Below are 19,940 nucleotides of genomic sequence, written 5' to 3' on the forward strand. Positions count from 1 at the left end.
TAGTGCCACCAAGTGGTTTTTGTCTCTGTGATGAACTAGAAGAATCTTTCCTTAACAAAAGCTGAGGAGGCTGCTGCGTGAAAGGAGCGCTCGTTGTTGACTGTGGGGATTATTCAGACAACTCTTTTTTTTTTTAAAGCTTTCCTCAGTTTTATAGCTTCGTAGGTCTGTGTTGGACTCTGAGATTCTTGGAGTTGTACAAAAAAAGTTTGATCTCATCCAGGAGTGTCATCTCTGCGTTTCTGACATGCGCCTCAGCCGCTCTGTTGCTGTCTTCATCTTGTTCTTCACAGGTGAGTCCATGCGACAAACCTAGCGTGTACGAGACAAGAAAACAAAAATAAACAACAATTCAAATGTTAGGGGCTAGATTTCATCAAAGTACCACGTGATTACAGTGCACGATGTACTTTCCTGTGATCAAAGGAAAAGTACAGAATCAACAAAGTAAAACTACTCCTTAAGTTCCCAATGCAAAAACGTTTGCTCCCAAGGTTTTGGATAGTGCATATTCTGTTAGCAGAAACTAGATGGTGAAGTTGAAACAGAGGCTGAAACTAACGAGCAATCTGCTGCTTCTGTTTAGCTACAGTAACCATGAAAACTCATATTTCCAAAGCGTAAGTGACATCTCTGATAAAAAATGGGAAGCAGCAAGCTCTCATATTTATTAAGAGAGAGAAACCATGAAATCTTTGGCAAGTAAAGAATAACTTTAACTTAAAATAATGATTGTTTTGTTTTAGCTCAATCAATCAGTTGTTCGACTAAAGCTATCTAGCTATCTAAAGTAATCTAAAGTAACTACATCTGTCTGACAGTGATCTTCTTTTAAAGGAAAAGTTATTTAGTCTAAGTTTAGTATAAATTCAAGCATTGGTTTTGTTGCAAGTCTCAACTAAGACAAATTTGTATGAATATGTAATATATTAGATGGTTGGCCAAGGTTCAAGTCACTCATCTTCCCTGCAGCTGGGAAATACCTCCTCTGCAGTAAAGCCACTGGTATTAGATCCAGATGTGCTGCATTTTTTAGGTGAATCGATGAGTACAAATGGAGGTTCCTGCTCCATTTGTGCCTCCACAACATCTCCCAACATGCAACTGGCTAAAATCCAGGATAAGATGACTTTAAAAATGAGCTGAGCTTCATTTCTCTTCAGGTGTTCCTTCCCCGTTTGCTGACCACGCAGTTTAATTACGGCTCAGCTCCAGTTAATTACTGAGGAGTCCCCCTCCGGGCCAAACGTGCTAAAGCCTTCATTTAATCCTGCAAGATAATGACATGACCTGAGATTCCCCTCGGCAGCACATATGAACTCCAGCGATGATGAGGAGTGATTGAAAGGATGATGCTCGGTCTCTCAGCTTTGTCATTAGAGACATGAAATGTCAGATGAGCAGCAGCTTCTTTGTGGTCTGACTCATTTCTGCTGCATGGTCTCACTCTGCCTGCAGTGTGCATGTCTCTGCAGTAAAATCTGCCTAATGTGTGTCAGTGTCTGGGTATTCTGCACCCCTTAGTCATCAGAAGCAGCGTTTGAGTAAAAGCACCAGTCGGGCAAGCCTTTCTTTGTCATACGTGAGAAAAAATGGATTCTCTTTGGGTCCGAGAACAAGTTATGAGGGGACTATTTTCATACATATTATCACAAAAGCTGAATGAGTAACAAGAAGTCTAATCTCCAAGGTTATGTTTGCCTATTAGGAAAAACAGCTTAAGTCTATAGAAAACCTCCGTTTCAATTTTATCCATGTATAATCTCACATATCATTTTAATTCCCATGTGCATGATAGTACACCCCACTTGCAGTAATGTCCATTTCTATATTTGAACACTGCAGTGATTAGCCTGTTATTTCCTGTGTGACTAATTCTCTGTGAGGGGAAATATTAGCCTGGGGAAGTGTATTGTGTGGAACATTGGGCTCTTTATAAGAAAAATAAAACAAACAAAAAAACCCACTGACGGTGGGTTTAATCTGCTTGTCTTAGGAAGAATCTGGAGCAGAGTAGGGAAATTAAATGTATCATTACTAATAAAATGCTTTAAAGTGGACTTTATTAGCTTGAGACTAAGTTTAATGCTGAGCTGAAGCAAAGGAAGCAGAGCAGGAACTGAGAGCTGGGATGGGGGGTGGGGGATTGACAGACTGGAAAGTTTGGCACTCAGCTCTAAACACGGAGTCATTTTCAGGATACTGTGCCTGAGCCACCACTGCAGAGAAAGAAGAGTAACAGTGATTTATTGTGCAGAAAGTACAGTACAAGAACTGTTAGAACATGGAAACTGGTGAGTAAGAGACACAATCGCCAAGTGGGTAATGAAAACATGCTGTTTGTCCTGATGTGTGGTGGAGTTAAAGTGAAAGTTTCAAAACATAACCAAGGCCATTTACATGCATCACCTCAAGAAAGCAAAGAGCCCCAGGATTTTCCATTTCCTGATTGGAAATCCAGGTGGAATATTATTTGAGTTGTGCTAAAGGAAGCTGAAAGGAGGTTGTGGAAATGAGAGTGCGCGGTGAGAAAAGTTTGTGTCTGCCTGCTTCTGTGTGACCTACATAATATGTGCTTCAGTCGTATTATTTCACCCCAGCTGATGCTCAGGAGGTTTGGGGTTCGAACCCTAGGCTTTTCTACATGTTGGCTTAAATACATGTCCAGGGGTTAGGTTGCTCCTGATGTTTCCATGTGAGTGTGTGAATGTTAGGTTAAAAGTGCTTAGGTTTTTTTAATACGTGTGAATGATACTTGTAGTAAGAAAGCTCAAAAAGAGTAGAAAAGTGCTATTTGAGTGACAGTCTATCTACCATAAACACATGTGACATGTCTGGTTGTTTTTTCAGCTGGCTCTGGGACTACAGTATACGAAAATGAGTTTACAGAGGAAGATACGACTCCTCAACTGGACTACACAAGTGCGTATGGACAACAGACACTCACTGGGGCTGGGCCATATGTCAGAACATACCATCAAACTGTGTCTATTAAAGATTTGGCCTCTGTCGCTCATATGACGGTAGCTAACACATCTGGTGTCAAGAATAAGCAGCTTAGTAAGAAAGTCTGTAAACTTTTAGATTTTTGCTCAAAGACTCTTCTAGGAAACCAGATGATAAAGAGAATATAGATATTTATAGCCTGCTTACTTCTTTGGATCCAGGGTTATGCAATCCAGATGAAATGGTTTTTTGATTTTTGTGTCAGTCACTGCTGTTAAAGCCATTAGAAAAAAAAACTTGTGTAATTATTTATTTATTTATTCATTCTTTGCTGCCTTGATGTCTGGCTTAATCCTCTTCACAACGTTGCTTCAGTTCATTGAAGATTGGAGGCATTTGTTTAGGCACAGCTTTCTTAAATTCCCAACAAAGCATTTTAATTGTGTTGAGGTCTGTCAGACAGATGACCTCATATTTGACTCTAGAATACTCTGTTATACATAGGAGCTCATGGTCGACTCAATGACTGCTAGGTGTCCTGGTCCTGTGGCTGCAAAACAAGCCCACACCATCACCTTTCCATCACCGTGTTTGACACTTGGTATGAGTTGTTTATGCTGATATGCAGTGTTTGGTTTTCTCCAAATGTGATTCTGTGCATCACAGCCAAACATTTCCACTTTTGTGTCCTCTGTCTGGGCACTGTTTCAGAAGTCTTATGGTTTGCTCAGATGCTTCTTTCTAATAATAATTTTTGTGGTGCTTTTCATCTGGTTTCTTGCTGAAGTTTGAATCTTTGAACTCTATAATAAAGACTGATTAACTGATATAGACAAGCACAGTCTGAAATCCCACTTTTCTCATGAGTGAACACTGAGTCCAACACTCAGAGTCTAAAGGAATCACACAAATCTGATTCTGGCTGCTCTTTAAAAACAGACCCTTACTGGTGCCATCCTCCGGGTCTGACCAACGGTGAGGTGACCTGCCACTCCCCTCGAGGCAGAGCCTACAGGAGCACATTGGGAACGCGTTGCCAGATGAGCTGCGATCGAGGGTACAAGCTGCTGGGAAGACGCTCCATTATGTGCCTCGCTAATCGCCGCTGGTCTGGGACTGCTTACTGCCGCAGTATGTGGAGATTTTAACTTAACATGTGATCAGTTTGGTGACACTCTTTGTTTTTCTGACCAAGAAAATTGATCAGCAAATACGGTGAGTGTCTGTTATTTGAAAATATTCATCTCATTCTTACTGGCCAGGAATTATAAAATCAGTTCAGTTCACATGTTCCCTTATTACCATGAGCACTGGAGTTGTTAATTTTATTCACTGGCACCACATGTAAGTGTTAATCCACTGCTGAAAATAGTCCCGCCCAGAAGGCTTTTGGCCCATCAGTTAAAACGTCAGGCCTCGTCTCGATTAATTTCCCAAATTAAAGATGCGGCAGGCAACTCGGTCTCTGATTCAAAGGAAGTAAACGAGGTGTTTAAGACGTACTATTCCTCCCTATATGAATCTGAATCTGCTGCTGACGCCTCAGAGATGGATTCTTTTTTTAACGGTCTTACAATGCCCACTGTCGATCCTGTTATAGCTGAACAATTAGATGCCCCTCTTAGGCTGGATGAAATTGTGCATGCAATCAAGACCATGCACAATGGTAAGGCACCAGGACCTGACGGGTTTTCAGTTGAATTTTTAAAAACTTTTATAGACAAGTTAGCCCCACTACTTCTTTCAGTGTATAATGAATCTTTTGAACGTGGTCTATTGCCCCCTACATTGTCTCAAGCACTAATTACTGTTCTCTTAAAGAAGGGTAAGGATCCTACGTCTTGCACCTCGTATAGGCCTATTTCACTGCTGAATGTTGATGTTAAAGTCTTGGCTAAAATTTTAGCAATTTGCCTTGAAAAGGTTCTTCCTACTATTATTTCAGATGAACAGAATGGCTTTATTAAAGGCCGCCAGCTGTTCTTTAATGTCCGCACGCTTTTGAATGTCATTCTTTCCCAACACTCAACCACTAATCCAGAAGTAGTTATCTCACTTGATGCTGAGAAAGCTTTCGATCGTGTAGAGTGGAGCTTTCTCTTTGCGGTCTTGCGAAGATTTGGTTTCAAGGACAGATTCATTTCATGGATTCGACTGTTGTACAGGGCACCCCAAGCCAGTGTCTATACAAATGGTGTTTCCTCTGGCTACTTCTCATTGTCACGCGGGACGAGACAGGGTTGCCCCCTGTCCCCCCTACTTTTTGCTATTGTAATTGAACCCCTATCTGTAGCTTTGAAGGCCCTTCCTCATTTTCGTGGTATTTCCCGGTCAGGCCTTGTCTTAAAATTGTCTTTATATGCAGATGACCTGCTTCTATATGTTTCTGATCCCTTATCTAGCATACCATCGATTGTGTCTCTACTAAACAAGTTCGGCTCTCTGTCAGGTTACAAAATAAATCTTCTTAAAAGTGAATGTTTCCCCATAAATTCTTTAAGTTTTACACTTAAACAATCTGACATTCCTTTTAGACTTAGCCCTGCTGGCTTTAAATATTTGGGAGTTAACATGACTCGTACTTTGTCTTCTCTATACTCTTCCAATTTCTCCCCTTTAATGACTCAAATTCAATCAGATTTTCAGAGATGGAAATCGCTACCTTTGTCCCTAATTGGTCGGATCAATGCTGTAAAGATGAACATTTTGCCTCGATTGTTATTTCTGTTTCAGAGTATTCCTATATTTTTACCTAAAGCTTTTTTCAAAAAGTTAGACCAGCTAGTTACATCGTTTTTGTGGGGAGGGAAACACCCCAGGGTGAGGAAATCATTATTACAGAGACTGACATTTGATGGTGGTCTTGCCTTGCCTAACTTTTTATTTTACTATTGGTCCTCTCATGTTCACAAATTGACCCATTGGCTTGAATCTCAAGACCTGCTGTGGTGCAAACTGGAACGCCTGTCGTGCACTTCCTCATCCTTAGAAGCTTTATTATTCTCTCCACTACCACTTAAGCCTTCTCATTTCACCCAAAATCCCGTGGTACAGTCTAGTCTAAGGGTCTGGTCACAATTCAGGAGTCATTTTAAGTACATCTCTGTGTCAGTACACATGCCCATCACGCAGAACCATCTGTTTACTCTTGGCCTCATTGATGGTACCTATGTACAGTGGAAGCGTCATGGTATTAATACATTTAAGGATCTCTATAAAGATGGCACTTTCTTAACTTTTTTAGACCTGTGTTCAGAAACAAATCTTCCGGCTACCAATCTATTCCGTTATTTTCAGGCACGGCATTGCACTTCTGCTCTCTTCCCCTCCTACCCTCTTCTCCCAAATGTCCAACCGTGGGAGGAATTCTTATCCCTTAAACCCAATAAGAAGTCAATTATATCTTTAATATATAAACAACTTATGGATTTAAATGTCCATTCCGTTGCTAAAATTAGGGGGGCTTGGGAGCAGGAGTTAGGAATAATTTTTTCGGATCAGCAATGGGAGAAAGCAGTATCCAATGTCCGTTATAGTACGTCCTGTGCCAGGTTACAACTCATCCAGTTCAAGGTGTTGTACAGGGTTTACTATTCAAAGTCTCGTCTGTCTGAGATTTACCCACAAGTGATGGATCAGTGTGAGAGATGTCATGCCACCCCATGTGACCTAGGCCATATGTTCTTTCTGTGCCCAAGACTCCATGGCTTCTGGAGTCAGTATTCAGTTATTCTTTCCAAAGCTCTTGGGACCCAAATCTGCATGGACCCTTTTCTAGCTGTTTTTGGGCTTCCAGTCAACACTGGTCTAACCGACCCTACACACTTCAAAATATTAGCCTTTACATCACTTTTGGCTAGACGTTGCATCTTACTCCTTTGGAAATCTTCAAAGCCACCTTCAGTTTCTTTTTGGTTTAGAGATGTGATGTCATCTCTTAAATTGCAAAAGATAGGCCTTGTGGCGAAGGGCAAATACAGAGAATTTTATTCTATCTGGGGCCCCTTCGTGGACTATTGCAAGTCATTAAACGCTCTACCAGCTGATTAATATCATGTCTCTTCCCCCCCCCCCCCTTTTTTTTTTTTTTTTTTTTCTCCCCCTTTTGGGGTTTGTGTTTGTTTTGGGTTTCTTATTAGGTTTTGTTTTGTTTGTTTACTTAAGCGTGTGTGTAGATGTGCCTGTGTGTGTGTTATTGTGTCTGTTCATGTAAGAAAAACTAAAAAATATGTGAGGGGAACAGATTGTGTTGTCATTGTAAACTACTGTACACTTGTCTCTCAATAAAAATATTTAAAAAAAAAAAGAAAATAGTCCCCAATTACACTTTTTTTTACTCTTTGAGAGTAATAGTTGCTTAAAAATGCAGTTCCCAGTTTGAGCCTTTTTAACAGCTCGGAGAGTTAAATCAAATCCTGTTTTTAGATATTTTCTTCACACGTGCTCACACTGCTAGTGTTGTTGACACTAAAAATAAAAAATCACCAGCCAAACCTTTTAATTCTTGGACTTTCCTGGGGTGGCTTTTTATGATTCACAGTTCAAAATAATGAATTGTTCTTTTTTTAATACTCTGAAGCAGACTGCTTAACAATTTTAACCTTTAAGGAAAGTTTCTTTTGATTGCCCCCTCCCATACAGAAGGTTTGAAAAGCAGATGGGTGGGGCTTCTGTGCTTACAGTGGAAAGTGTGAAGCTGACGTGTCCATATTAAGGATATCTGCTGTCAGTGATGTTATATAGACCCAAGAGAATAAAATAATCTAAAACTAAATGTTTAGAGCAGTCTGGTTCTTACTTGAACATACACTGAGCTCATTAGTTACAATTTTGACCATGTTTAATATGAACAGCCACCACTGTGGCCATTTAACATACTCTCTGTGTGCCCATCAGAGATGCGCTGCCACATGCTGCCCCTCATTTACCATGGCAGGTACACCTGCACTCAGGGCTTTATGGTGGACTCCAGGTGTGACTTTACCTGTGACACTGGCTATCGCATTGAAGGAGAACCATCACGCATCTGCCAGCACAGGGGGTCATGGAGCGGAGTACAGCCGGTGTGTTCAGGTACGCAGCACTGTCTCAGTGTGTAGATCCAAGTGAAGCCGACCAAATGTTTGGAAATTCTGTCAGCTATATTTTTTAACTTAATGCCATACATGGACTTTAAATCAGGCCATCTGCTCTGGTGTGGTTATCCTTCATTCCTTCACAGGATTGGCTCCTTTTACAGTCTCACAAAAACAAGCATATTTCCTCCTCGTCTGTTCTCTGGACTGAATCCAAACTGTGGCTTGTTGCTTTCTGAATTAAATTCTGCTCTTTATAGCTGTAGCAGTTGGGCAATGCTGACAACATGCCTGCTTCCTTTCTCTAATGCTACATTGCCATTATTTCAGATACTGATCCTCCAAAGATAAAGTGTCCTCCATCTAGACTCAAGGTCGCTGAGCCTGGAAAGCTCACCGCCAAGGTGACCTGGGACCCTCCGACAGCCACAGACACTGCTCACAAGTCACTCGAGTATGTCACAGACTTCCTTTATTTCCCTTTCCTGTTCATTCTTAAATGGATTTGAACATTTTGTTGGCTACTGTGTCTCTCTGCAGTGTGATATTAGTGGGCCAGGAGCCAGGCACTGACTTTAAAGAGGGACTTCACATTATCCGATATAAAGTGTACGATCAGGCCAGGAACAGAGCTGCCTGCAAGTTTATAGTGCGTGTTGAGGGTAAGCTGCCAAACCGGATTTCTTGAGTTACTATTTTGTTATCACTGTTGTATTTTATTTACATGATTTTGTTTTACATTCAGTGAGAAGATGTCCAGAACTCTTTCCACCCTTGCATAGTTACCTCAGCTGCTCCTCCGATGGGAACAACTATGGTGCAACGTGTGAATACCACTGCGAAGGAGGATACGAACGGAGGGGGGTGTCGAGTCGTGTCTGCCAATTCAACCGAAGCTGGGGCGGAGATCCTGCTGAGTGTGTTCGTGAGTACTGAGTCTGCAAATAGGTGACTTTAAGATGACTGTATAACAGTGGCAAATGTACCAGACTGACACAACAATATAATAAATAGAGTAAAAAAAAACATTTTTATATTGTAAGGTAGACCCTAGAATAATACATACAGAGAAAAACCCAACAATCATATGACCCCGTATGAGCAGGAACTTTGGCGACAGTGGGAAGGAAAAACTCCCTTTTAACAGGAAGAAACCTCTGGCAGAGTGAGGGGCGGGGCCACCTGCTGTGACCAGTTGGGGTGAGAGAAGGAAGACAGAAAGACATGCTGTGGAAAAGAGCCAAAGACTGCAGTCAGTACTCAGTTGAGGCTCCAACCACCACCAACACCGGCAGATGAATCGCAGACTGCAGAAACTTTACACTGGACTTCACACACCGGGGATTCTCTATCTGTCCATTGTTCCTCTAGACCAGCGGTCCCCAATCCCAGTCCACGAGGGCCGGTGTCCCTGCAGGTTTTAGGTCTCACCCTGGGTCCACACACCCAAATCACATGATTAGTTCTTTACCAGGCCTCTGGAGAACTTCAAGACATGTTGAGAAGATAATTTATCCAATTAAATCAGCTGTGATGGATCAAGGACACATCTAAAACCTGCAGGGACACCGGCCCTCGTGGACTGGGATTAGGGACCCCTGCTCTAGACACTAGGACTTAGATTTACCAATGAAATGCAAAAATTACCTTCATCTGAAGAGAGGCCTTCTGATGTTGTCTTTGGTTCAGGAGTAGCTTAATATTAAGACTGCTTCTTTCCCTGAGGACGTCTGTGGGTGGTGGCTCCTGATACTTTGACACCAGCATCATTCCACTCCTTGTAAAGCTTTCCCAAATTCTTTAATCGACTTTTCTTGTCAGTCTGCTCAAGGCTGCAGTCGTCCCTGTTGCCTTTGCATCTTTTCCTACCACACTTTTCCCATCCAGTCAGCTTTCCATTAAAATGCTTCGATACAGCACTCTGTGAACAGCCAGCCTTTTCAGCCATAAGTTTCTGTGGCTTACCCTCCCCATGATCGTCATCTGGACAACTGTCGAGTCAGCAGTGTTGTGGTAGTGTGTTCTAAACTAGATTGAGAGGTATATTGTATTTATAATGTTTGAAAATTCATTCATTCAAACTCAAAATGAAATCTTCAAATCATTTCAGATATATGGGCTCAAAATGTGGTCATAAATATTTTGTACTTGTAAATCGGTTTTGTACTTGTAAATCAGGATTTGTATGTGTAAAAAAGATTTGTGTGTGGACGAATTTTGACCCTATTTTTCTTCCTTTCATCTGATTGGTCAATGTCATGTCAATCACAAATGTAACAATCCAATCAGAGAACAGATGGGTTTGGCTGTCGGAGGGGCGCTTTTTTTTGAACTGCAGGTCTTTGAAGGGAATAAATGCCCTTTTACATGCCAACCCAGCGTTTTCCTTCATCACCACGAAGGAAAACAGTCTGTGGTCGTCCGAGTTTGGTGATTTTTGTGTCACAGGTCTACGTGTTTAATACAGGGACTTCCACAGCCTTTTCAACAGCGCTGCGGACCGTGGGGTGGGGCGGGCAGTGTTTTGGAAATGACAGTCTTCATCACAAAGCTTTCTTCGTTATGAATTAGCATACATGTTTTTATTGAACATTTGAAGAACTAGCAAAATAAAAACAGAAACTCTTGTAGAGGACATAAAGTCAGAGATAGAAAAGATGCACCTGCTCCGGAGCAGGTGCATCTAGTACAGGTAGAGCTGCTGCAAAAACCCACAGAGCTCAGCAGCCAGCGCAAAAAATTCTGGATCCTTTGCTTTTAGTTAGCAGTTAGCATTAGCACCACATCCTGCGTCCGATGTGAAAGGACTTTTATGCTGCACACTGTGACTCACAGCAATGGTCCCGGGTCAGCCCTGACTTTGTGTTAAACTAATCCTAAAGTAATAATGGTATTTCTAACCACTGATATACCACAACTTTATCCTTTCAACAGCTGCTGAAAGTTAGGGGACCTAGCTGCTATCGGATATTTATATAGAGATCCTCCAGCTTCAAACTGTATCACCCTTCAAGGACCTGCAGTTCAAAAAAGCGCCCCTCCGACAGCCAAACCCATCTGTTCTCTGATTGGATTGTTACATTTGTGATTGACATGACATTGACCAATCAGATGAAAGGAAGAAAAATAGGGTCAAAATTCGTACTTGTAACTTGCAGGGTTTTTTTTGGCTAAGTCCACACACAAATCTTTTTTACACATACACATCTTTTTTACGCACACACAAATTCCTTTTACACATACGAAACTGATTTACAAGTACAAAATATTTATGACCACATTTTGAGCCCATGCCAGATATTGCACTTCTGATTTTGTGAGCTGTAACCAACAATCATCAAAATTCAAACAAAAGAAATGAAGCTTGTAAGATTTCACTTCACATCAAATGACTATATGAAAGTAACTTTTCAGGATACTTGCATTTTTTGCACTAGTATATTAGTGTAGTTAATAAACAGTTGTTTATCATGGCTGTTTTGCATCAACCAGCAAATATTTTATATACAGTGAGGTAGTAAAGTCCAGTGGTTCCTGACATAAGGGGAAGGCACCCCACAAAGATAATTATTAGAGGAATAAAAAGTTCCACTTTACAGTTTCCTCTGTCCTTTTGTTATTTATGTTGTGTCAGAGATTTACAGTTAACAAACAGTCAGGTGAGTAAACAACACTGAGACACTTGTTACTGATAACGTGCAGCACGGGTGAATCTCAGACAGAGAGACACACCGAACTGCAGTATTCGTTTATTTTTATAGGTTACATCGCAAATATAATCACATTTCCTGTTACGCAGGTCCTGATGCTGTCTGTGTGTAAGCTGTGTGTGTATGTGTCACAAAGTGTGTGTGCTACAAGTCAATTTCTAAGAATAAGATAATGCAAGTCAACTTCTGCGGATGTGTATTTCTGTGCTGATCTCTTGCGGTAAATGTCACAGGGTCACAGGGTCAGCTTCCTGTTTCTTCAGAAAGCTGTGTCTGGTGAAATATGTGAACATAAGCATAACATAACATTTGAAGCATAATCAAATAAAACAGTAAAAAATCCTTAACATGTTGTGACAGATATTCAGAGGCAGGACATTTTTGATGGTGTCTAAAAGCGTTGATGAGGAGTGATGATTACACACTTTCTTCTTAAGAAGGTCAGAGCTGAAAAGGCTGAACAGCGCTGCTTTAATCTTGAACAGCTCGTGCGATTTTACGCTTCAGCGAAAAAATTAATAAATTTAAATTTTTGGAGATTTTAGCCAGAGGTGGGGGATCTGGTTAAAGTCTCCATGCTGGCAGCAAAAAGTATGAGATAGAAGAGAATACATCTGAAATCTATACATTATTACAGTATGGAGTGCACTGCATACATAACAGAATGCTTTTGTATGTGCTTATGTACATGTGGAGGGGTATAAGTGGAGGATGTAACTATGACCTTTTGTTTGTAGCAATTGAGATTAAAGCCGATGTAAAGACAGCGCCAGCTCTCCTGGATCAGTTCTATGAAAAGCGGAGGCTGCTGATCGTGTCTGCACCCAACATGTCGGACCCTGACTACCAGCTCCAGAACATCATGACACAAGTGAGACTTTACTTGATCAGCCCAGTAAAGCTTCTGAAGCCGTTTAATAAGTAACAAGAACCCAATCATGTGTTTCCCCTTTTCCTGATTCAGAAAGCAGATTGTGGATTAGCCCTCCGGCACGTAACCGTGATCGAGCTTCTGGGCTCTCCTCCTCGTGAGACTGGCCGCATTAAAGAAAGTCTTCTTCAGCCTCAAGTCATAGAGGGTTTAAGGTAATAATTTATTTGTTCAACAGTTTTATGGTTCTTTTATGGGGACTTTAAAAAATCCATCCTGAAATGACTTTATAAAATTTCCATTTCACTTAACAGTCAAGAGTTATTTTCACAAGCTTTAAATGTCAGGAGTCTCCTAATAAAAAGAGAGTCTCCATTCAAAGATTAACATTTCTAAATATAGCATAATAATCACTTCGATGGGATTTCAACAGACCCGACAAAACATCAGTAATAATCATCTGGCTTTTGGTTTCCCTGAGAAGCACTGCGATGCTTTTGAAGCTGAGCATTTTGCAGTAAAAATAAACATTAAAAAATAATTCATCTTAGGAAATGCCTCGATAAAGATTCTTTCCTACAACTGTGCAATTTGAGTAAGAAGCATTCCTCAGTTTTTCCAGACTGGAAACTCTTCCTAACCTAAGGTCTCACTGCAGACACACAAATCCTAAAGAGTACTGAGGTAAACTGAGTGAGCAGAGCACAAATCATCAGGGGAATTCAGACATCAATAAAGGGACATGTTTTATCTCAACATAGCTTAGAGTTGGAAGGAAATACATCTAATTGTAATTGAAAGCAATGAGTTGAAAGCCAACAAGTATAAAGCTGCACTGAACAATACTCTTTTTAATACAGTGATCGTGCACTCTCCATAGACTGTATATAAATGATGGCTGTAACTACCTTGCTGTAACCCATTGGTTCGCTAAATCCTATTTTGAAGACTTGTTTTGAACATTTTGGCTGTCACCAGCTTATTCTGAGAATATATTCATCACAAGGCAGTAATGTTATTCCAGTTTAAATGGGATCATCATTCACTTATTTTTTGTACTAAATAAGACATGAAACTAGTGATTGAGACCACAAACCAGAAATATTTTAGGATCTGTGTTCACATACAGTGTTTCTTGGGGTGGAAGCAACCTGGCGCTAATTATATGAGCACTTCTGTGAAGAGTTTATTATTGCTATGCTCTGCTTCTTAGTCTATTGCTATGCTAACACCCTGAGGCATTCAGAGCTGTAAAGCTTGAATCAATTTCTCAAGTCTCTAAAAAACATGCCTGACATTATTGTAACAATTTTATATGGTGTTATTCTGTGAGAGGCCCTGCAGGACTCAGAATTTGATACGTGGAAGATAACGGATGGATGTTTTTAAATTCAGGAATCAAGTGGTCAAAACTAAAATAGATAATGCAGCTTTTATACTCCAATCTGATCATTTTGAACACCTAAAGAATGATGTGTGACTACTTTGAGAAGGCAAACCTTGAAGCAAAAAGTTGACTTTTTTAAGCAACGTTTGCCAATTATAAATATCCAGCTATCCAGAATATTACAAGGATGAATTATTTGTAATTTTCACTGTAGAGGATGTGTTAATGGCTCTTATTGGGTTTCTCCACAGGCAAGCATTCAGAATATCCAGAAGCTACTTCAGCATGGTGCTCCTGGATGAGCTCGGTCTGGACCGAGAGCGCTTCATTTCCCCCGTGGGTTCAGATGAGCTGTTCTCCTACATCGACAGTTTCCTGCTGGACGAAGAGGAACGGGAGAAACTGGAGCTCCGCAGCGATTTCTGTGACTAATTTAATAAACCTCTGTCGTTGCCACAGCAATGCACTCATCAGTATTACTAACACACAGTAAGGACAAACAACCAGAAACCAGGTTCAGAGGAACATTTGAAGCGGGGAAAAAAAAGACAAGACAGCAGTTCCTTGTTTTAAAATGTGATTATACAACACTGAAGTGCAAGCACTGTTTGCTCTGTATTAAATCATCAGCCAAAGGGGTGCTGACAGCAGAAAGCGTTTGCCACAGAATATCTAGCATTTAAGATTAGAAGTAAAACACACCAGCAAATATGTGTATATACACACATATAGAAATGTAGATATGTATTTGTATGGAGCTTCTTTATTATCAAAGACAATTCCCAGCTGGACTCAGATGTAACCAAATTCCTTCTAGAAGCATCTTTCACCACATCCATACACTGAAATGCTTCCGAGCAGTTAGTCTGAAGCAGTATATAAATCAACTTTAATTCAATAGGATATAAACTTGCATGCATAACAAGTCAGATCTGATAAATATAATCTACTGCCAACTTTGCTCTAAAGGTTATAAAAGCTTTATCTCCTAAAAGTTATATTTTTTACCAACATTTAAAAGAAAAAAAAGCGGAAAAAAAAGTGTAGCGTGTGTAGTGTTGCTCTCTTTTATCTTTAGTTTAAAGTGGAGAAAGCGAAAGAATGTCTGAGTTTAGTTTATTTTTGTTTTTTGGTGGAGAGAGCATTGAGGTAAACAGTGTTACCAAAGATAAAATGTTCTTTATTGAAAAACTTCTCATGCAAGTTATACAAATAGTAATGTAAATGCACTGGTATGGATTAAATAAAGCAGAATTTCTTAGAAGCGACAGCTGAAATACTGCATAACCAGTTTGTTTCAAATTGTTTTCCCACACCAGTTTGCATCTCGACACAAATAAAGAGAACTGTGAGAAACTGCCAAGTGCTGTGCATGATTTTGAATAGCTAGAATATATATACAGTTTGAATTTTTAAAAAAGTGACTGCTTTAACAAAATAAATCTGTTGTGGTGATGCTTTGGCACGCTTCCAAAAGGTTAACACCCATCTGCAGTTTGGGGGCCGTGTTAAAGATGAACCCCGTGCAGAGAGAGCAGGTGTGAGCAGCTGTGGAGTGTCACGACAACAAACTGGGTGACCGCTCACTTCAAGAGACCGGCCTGCTCTGGTGTGACAAGCTTGAGAAAATAAAATTAATCCACAATCCCATGTTAGTCTCACAGGACACAGCTTCTCATCATCTCAGGCGTGTGCTGTCCTCATTTGCCCTTCGCCTTCCCCATAGTGGAACGCAGTGTAAGAGTGCCCTCTGCCCATGAGTCCGGGTACTGCATCATCTTCTGCCAGAGACTAATCTCCTCTCCAACCGAGTCCAGCTCCACCTCCTCTTTGCCCACCTTTACTGTGCCTGCAGGGTTAAGATTGCACAGTCACTGCAGAATCTGTTTTTCTCATTAATAATAGTAAATTCTACAACTGTTTTTTCTCAAAGATGCTTAATTTTTGTATTTTAGTTTAATTGTAAAACCCATTATATTGGCATGAATTTCAATTCAAGTCATCTTTACTCCACTGTGACATATTGCTTGCTTTTAGGCTGACCAAATGTTAACAAACTAAATGTAGAGCAAAGAGTTTCAAGGACAAATATATTTTATATGAATGCAAATTTCCCAAACCCCTTGCTACTAAATATAGCACAAGGAAGCTAAAGCTTAGTCTTAAGGATGTTATTTCTGTTGTTTTGTCTTTTAATCATTTGATTTTGCTGGGGATACATCCATCAACAGCACATCTTTCTCCCATTACATTCCAGAAAGTTCTGCATAGCGTGTGATTGTGGTCAAATTTCCCAATGCTGGGTGTAGCTTGAACAAAGAGGGTAACATTTTACTTAGCAGGAGGAAGTAGCCTTTCAATGAAAGCCAGACCTTAGAACAGTTTGTTTTACATTGTTGATTTCTGAAAACAAAATTTGTATCTCAGTATGAGAGGTGAGGGGGACGAGAGATAAAAATGCTGTGCAGGCCCACATAAAGGACCATGTGGTCACTCCTGTCCGATTGCCCATAAATAATATCTGACAAATGAATTGGTTTGTTAACAGGTTATGGTTTCATGTTTTGTAAGATGATTGTTTTGTTTTTTTAAATACTGACTCACATCCCTTTGTGCATGTGCAGTTTTAAGTGCATGAAATGGGAGATGACGTTCATTGTGCTCATTTTTCATTCAAAAGTTCTTCAAACTTAAATATATTCCAGAGTCAGAGATGTTTTTCCTCTTTGCTTTTCCTTGTTGAAGTGCAGGGGGACTGGAGGGACTTTTGTATAAAAAAAAACAAAAAACCAAAACCCCCCCCCCCCCCAAAAACCATGCAACTTTAAAAGACACCCACAAAATGTACCTAACAAATACAGGTAATACTAAAGGAAGAGGAAACTGCTTAAAAAAAATATATAAAAATACAAATAATTTAAAAAAAAAAAAAATACTGGCAGCTGCTATAGCTACCACCCAGTCTCTCAATGGATGTGCCTATGGTACAAATTTGAAAATTCTAGGCGACTTTCTTCTCGAGTTATCACATTCCAAGATTTTTCTGAAAACTTCTGACCTGGATGTTGAAATAACAGATTCAAACTATCACATTAACAAACTTGGGCGTCCATGTTGCGCGCCTGCCTGTTGCTGTGATGAAAATACCCCATCAGCCTTTTACAGGTGAGGGGTAACAATGGTTGCGAACCTCAAAATCTTTGTAGTTTAATGATTTATTCCACTTGCTGGAGACAGCAGCAAAGAAAAAAATAGTCTAGTTTATCCCCCCCCCCAAAAAAAAACAGTCCATCTCACATATGAGCTTTAAAAGCCAGGTGAAAAAGACGACACCAGGACTTCATAGATTTGATCATTTACCTTCTCCGGAGCTGAGGCGGACACCTCCCAGGAATTCATTGCTGTGCAAGGACTCTTTGTCCCACACAGTCAGCTCCAGACACATCTCCTTCAGCTGCTCCAGAGTCAGCTCCTTGTACACGAATGTTTCATTGTAGTGGGGGTTCAGGCTCTTCTTCATAACTGGAGTCTTCCTCTTTGAGTTCTTTGCCTTAGTTGGGAACAGGTAGCTGCAAAGCCACAAACACCAAACTAATTTAAAAAATACAAATTCCCGTTTAAAAACCATGAGTGAGTTTATTTATTTTTTATTGGTTTAAGAATTGGACAGGTGATCACCAACCCCTTCACAAAGCTATCCGATGTGCCTCCTGACTTCATTGCCATCAAATTCTTTGCCTCCTTTATTAGGACATGCAGCTCTCCTCCTTCCTCCACCCTGGCTTTTTTGTCTGAACGGGAGAACAGACGAGCTCAGAAATTTGAAGCAAAGCCAGAGATAGAAACAGCCACTTTTTTTTTTACCTTTGGTTTTCTCAGCTGTTTGCTTTTTAGGTGTGACAAACTTCAAGGAGATAATCAATTCCCCTTTGTACTGAGCAAAAGCTGAAGGTGGCACAACAGAGGCTGCCTGTTTGAAAAGACAAAAAAAAAGAAAAAAAAAGTTAATTTGTACACATGCCAATGTACTAACATGGAAACTCAAACCTGTAAATATATAAGACAACATCTGTAACAGCCAGGCTCTTTTCTTCATAGCTAATCAATACTGTTGCTTTGATTTAAATTGATTGACATTTGGGCTGCTCACTCTGGTCTGCAATGTGCTTTTTATTATTCTTGCTGCTTGCTGAAGCCATCATTTTGTCCGGTCTCCTGCACAAAAGCCACTGCTTTCATCCAAATGCACTGATCTACAGGTCAATAAGTTTCAGGGCGTTTTCCCACCTGCAGTGTTTAGTCCATTTATGCTTTGTATTCTGTGGCAAGGGTCTGTACGGGCTAGCATCTAGCTGTGAAATAAATTTTTCATCTTCTCCAACAGTCCAGAACACAACACCTCCTTTCTGCATTTACTGTTGTTGCTTCTGCCACAGACACATCAGGCCAATAAGCAGACTGATTACGCTCTATCTAGTGATGCTTGGAGTGCACTTGGATTTTTTCTTTGTGTAAAAACAAATCAAATCACAGTGAAAAGCTACAAACTCATCAATGAATTCTGACCAGATTTAACAAACTATAGGTGTTAAAATGCCCTCAATGAAAAGCAGCAGTCCACAGAGGAAGACTGCTAGTGTGGATGCAGACAACGTGTAAAGCGTGTTCACTGTGGCTTTATCTCTAAGTAATAAAGAAAAATAAATCCAGCAAAAATGCAGGGCAATAGAGCACAAGCGCAAACGCTTCATCTAAATCAGCCCTCACCTGGTTTTACAGTGCTGCTTACAAAGACTCCCATGGTATGATCAATATTTTAGAGATCAAATTAAAGTTACATGAGCTTTATTAAGATTTCTTTACTGAACTTTCTATAATTAAACCTTAGACAGCAACTGCCAGCTCAACCAAAGGTAATTTCTACAGTAAACAGCTCAAACTGGATCTTGTGATAACACAGCAGTTGGGTTTTACTGGTTTTCACAGATCAGGTGACTTTACCCAAACAACTGCAGTTTATTGTCCATGTTGTAGATACCCGTATGATGCAATTCATAAAGGAAGAGACATCATTCACAGCAGCGTTGATAGAATTATAAATTAGTACAAAGGCTATTATTTCAGCCTGATAAAGGAAGGGGCTACCTGGTGCAGCTCTCCTTTGCTTAGAGACCCTTCATTCAAATTCTAGTTAATTCATAAAATGTTACATGGCTCTGGATAAAACAGTAAGCTGATGATGAGTGGTGAGGAAGGAGTAAATGTTTCAAATAGAAGGGAGACATTGCCTGTGTGAGGTCTCCTCACTTTAAAGTAATTGAGGTTTAAAGGTCACAGTGTCACTAAGAGAGGAATCTATCAGCAAACACCTGCTGGCATTTTGCAGATAAACCAATTAAAATCAATATTTTAATTTGTTAACCGTTTCATCTAAAATGGTCCAGCTTTGTTTGTATTAGTCACATGGTCGAGGTAGTCATTCAGGCTTCCTTCAGTGCTTAAACTGGGTGGGGCATCAGTGCACGCCCCCGATACGCAGTTTAAAATGTGTGCAAACTCCACCTATTCAGCACAACGCAGATGTACACTCTGCATCGGACCTCATGGGTAAACAAGCCATTTGTTGAGTTTCAACATAGCTACAAGAAAACTCCTTAAAGAGCACAGAATCTCTGCTCTACCTTTGCCAGGAGAGCCATGCGCTCCTCCTGTGGGGAGTCGAGGTCTCTGCAGTCCAAGGGGATCTCCACCTCTCCCAAGAAGGCGTTGCGGCTGAGGCGACCATGATGCCAGACTGATATCGAGAGGGAGCGAGTGGACAACTGAGAGCGGTTGATAGAGTACTGGTAGAAGAAGAGAGGAGACGTGATGATCAAAAGCCTGGTAGATAATTCTCCAACGCGTGGCTTTGAGGAGCTTTTTAGCCCATAGTTGAATCTCGTCAGCTCACC

The 19,940-nt window shown here is 40.5% G+C and overlaps 2 protein-coding genes across 5 annotated transcripts in view; one reads left to right on the forward strand and one right to left on the reverse strand.

Annotated features, from left to right (window-relative positions):
• srpx2 (sushi-repeat containing protein X-linked 2) lies at positions 1-15,349 on the forward strand. Of its 3 annotated transcripts, none has more exons than XM_026145633.1 (10): positions 1-293; positions 2,851-2,922; positions 3,886-4,077; positions 7,843-8,019; positions 8,352-8,475; positions 8,562-8,683; positions 8,767-8,946; positions 12,469-12,602; positions 12,696-12,817; positions 14,241-15,349. In XM_026145633.1, the coding sequence occupies exons 1-10, from the start codon at positions 248-250 to the stop codon at positions 14,419-14,421; spliced, it is 1,350 nt and encodes a 449-aa protein (XP_026001418.1). In that variant the 5' UTR covers positions 1-247; the 3' UTR covers positions 14,422-15,349. The 3 variants fall into 3 exon arrangements, with proteins under 3 accessions (XP_026001418.1, XP_026001437.1, XP_026001428.1); XM_026145652.1 differs by lacking the exon at positions 1-293 and adding an exon at positions 2,236-2,294; XM_026145643.1 differs by lacking the exon at positions 1-293 and adding an exon at positions 2,490-2,525.
• Positions 15,149-19,940, reverse strand: part of sytl4 (synaptotagmin-like 4) — a 15,987-nt gene continuing 11,195 nt past the window's right edge. For both annotated transcript variants that reach the window (XM_026145613.1, XM_026145622.1), the window contains exons 13-17: positions 19,671-19,832; positions 17,854-17,959; positions 17,672-17,780; positions 17,350-17,558; positions 15,149-15,838 (exon numbers count right to left, since the gene is read on the reverse strand). In XM_026145613.1, coding sequence (XP_026001398.1) covers positions 15,690-15,838; positions 17,350-17,558; positions 17,672-17,780; positions 17,854-17,959; positions 19,671-19,832 — 735 coding nt within the window. In that variant the 3' untranslated portion in view covers positions 15,149-15,689. The remainder of the gene's footprint in view (positions 15,839-17,349; positions 17,559-17,671; positions 17,781-17,853; positions 17,960-19,670; positions 19,833-19,940) is intronic.

The sequence above is a fragment of the Astatotilapia calliptera genome, chromosome 2 (assembly GCF_900246225.1).
Source record: "Astatotilapia calliptera chromosome 2, fAstCal1.2, whole genome shotgun sequence".
NCBI lineage: Eukaryota > Metazoa > Chordata > Actinopteri > Cichliformes > Cichlidae > Astatotilapia > Astatotilapia calliptera.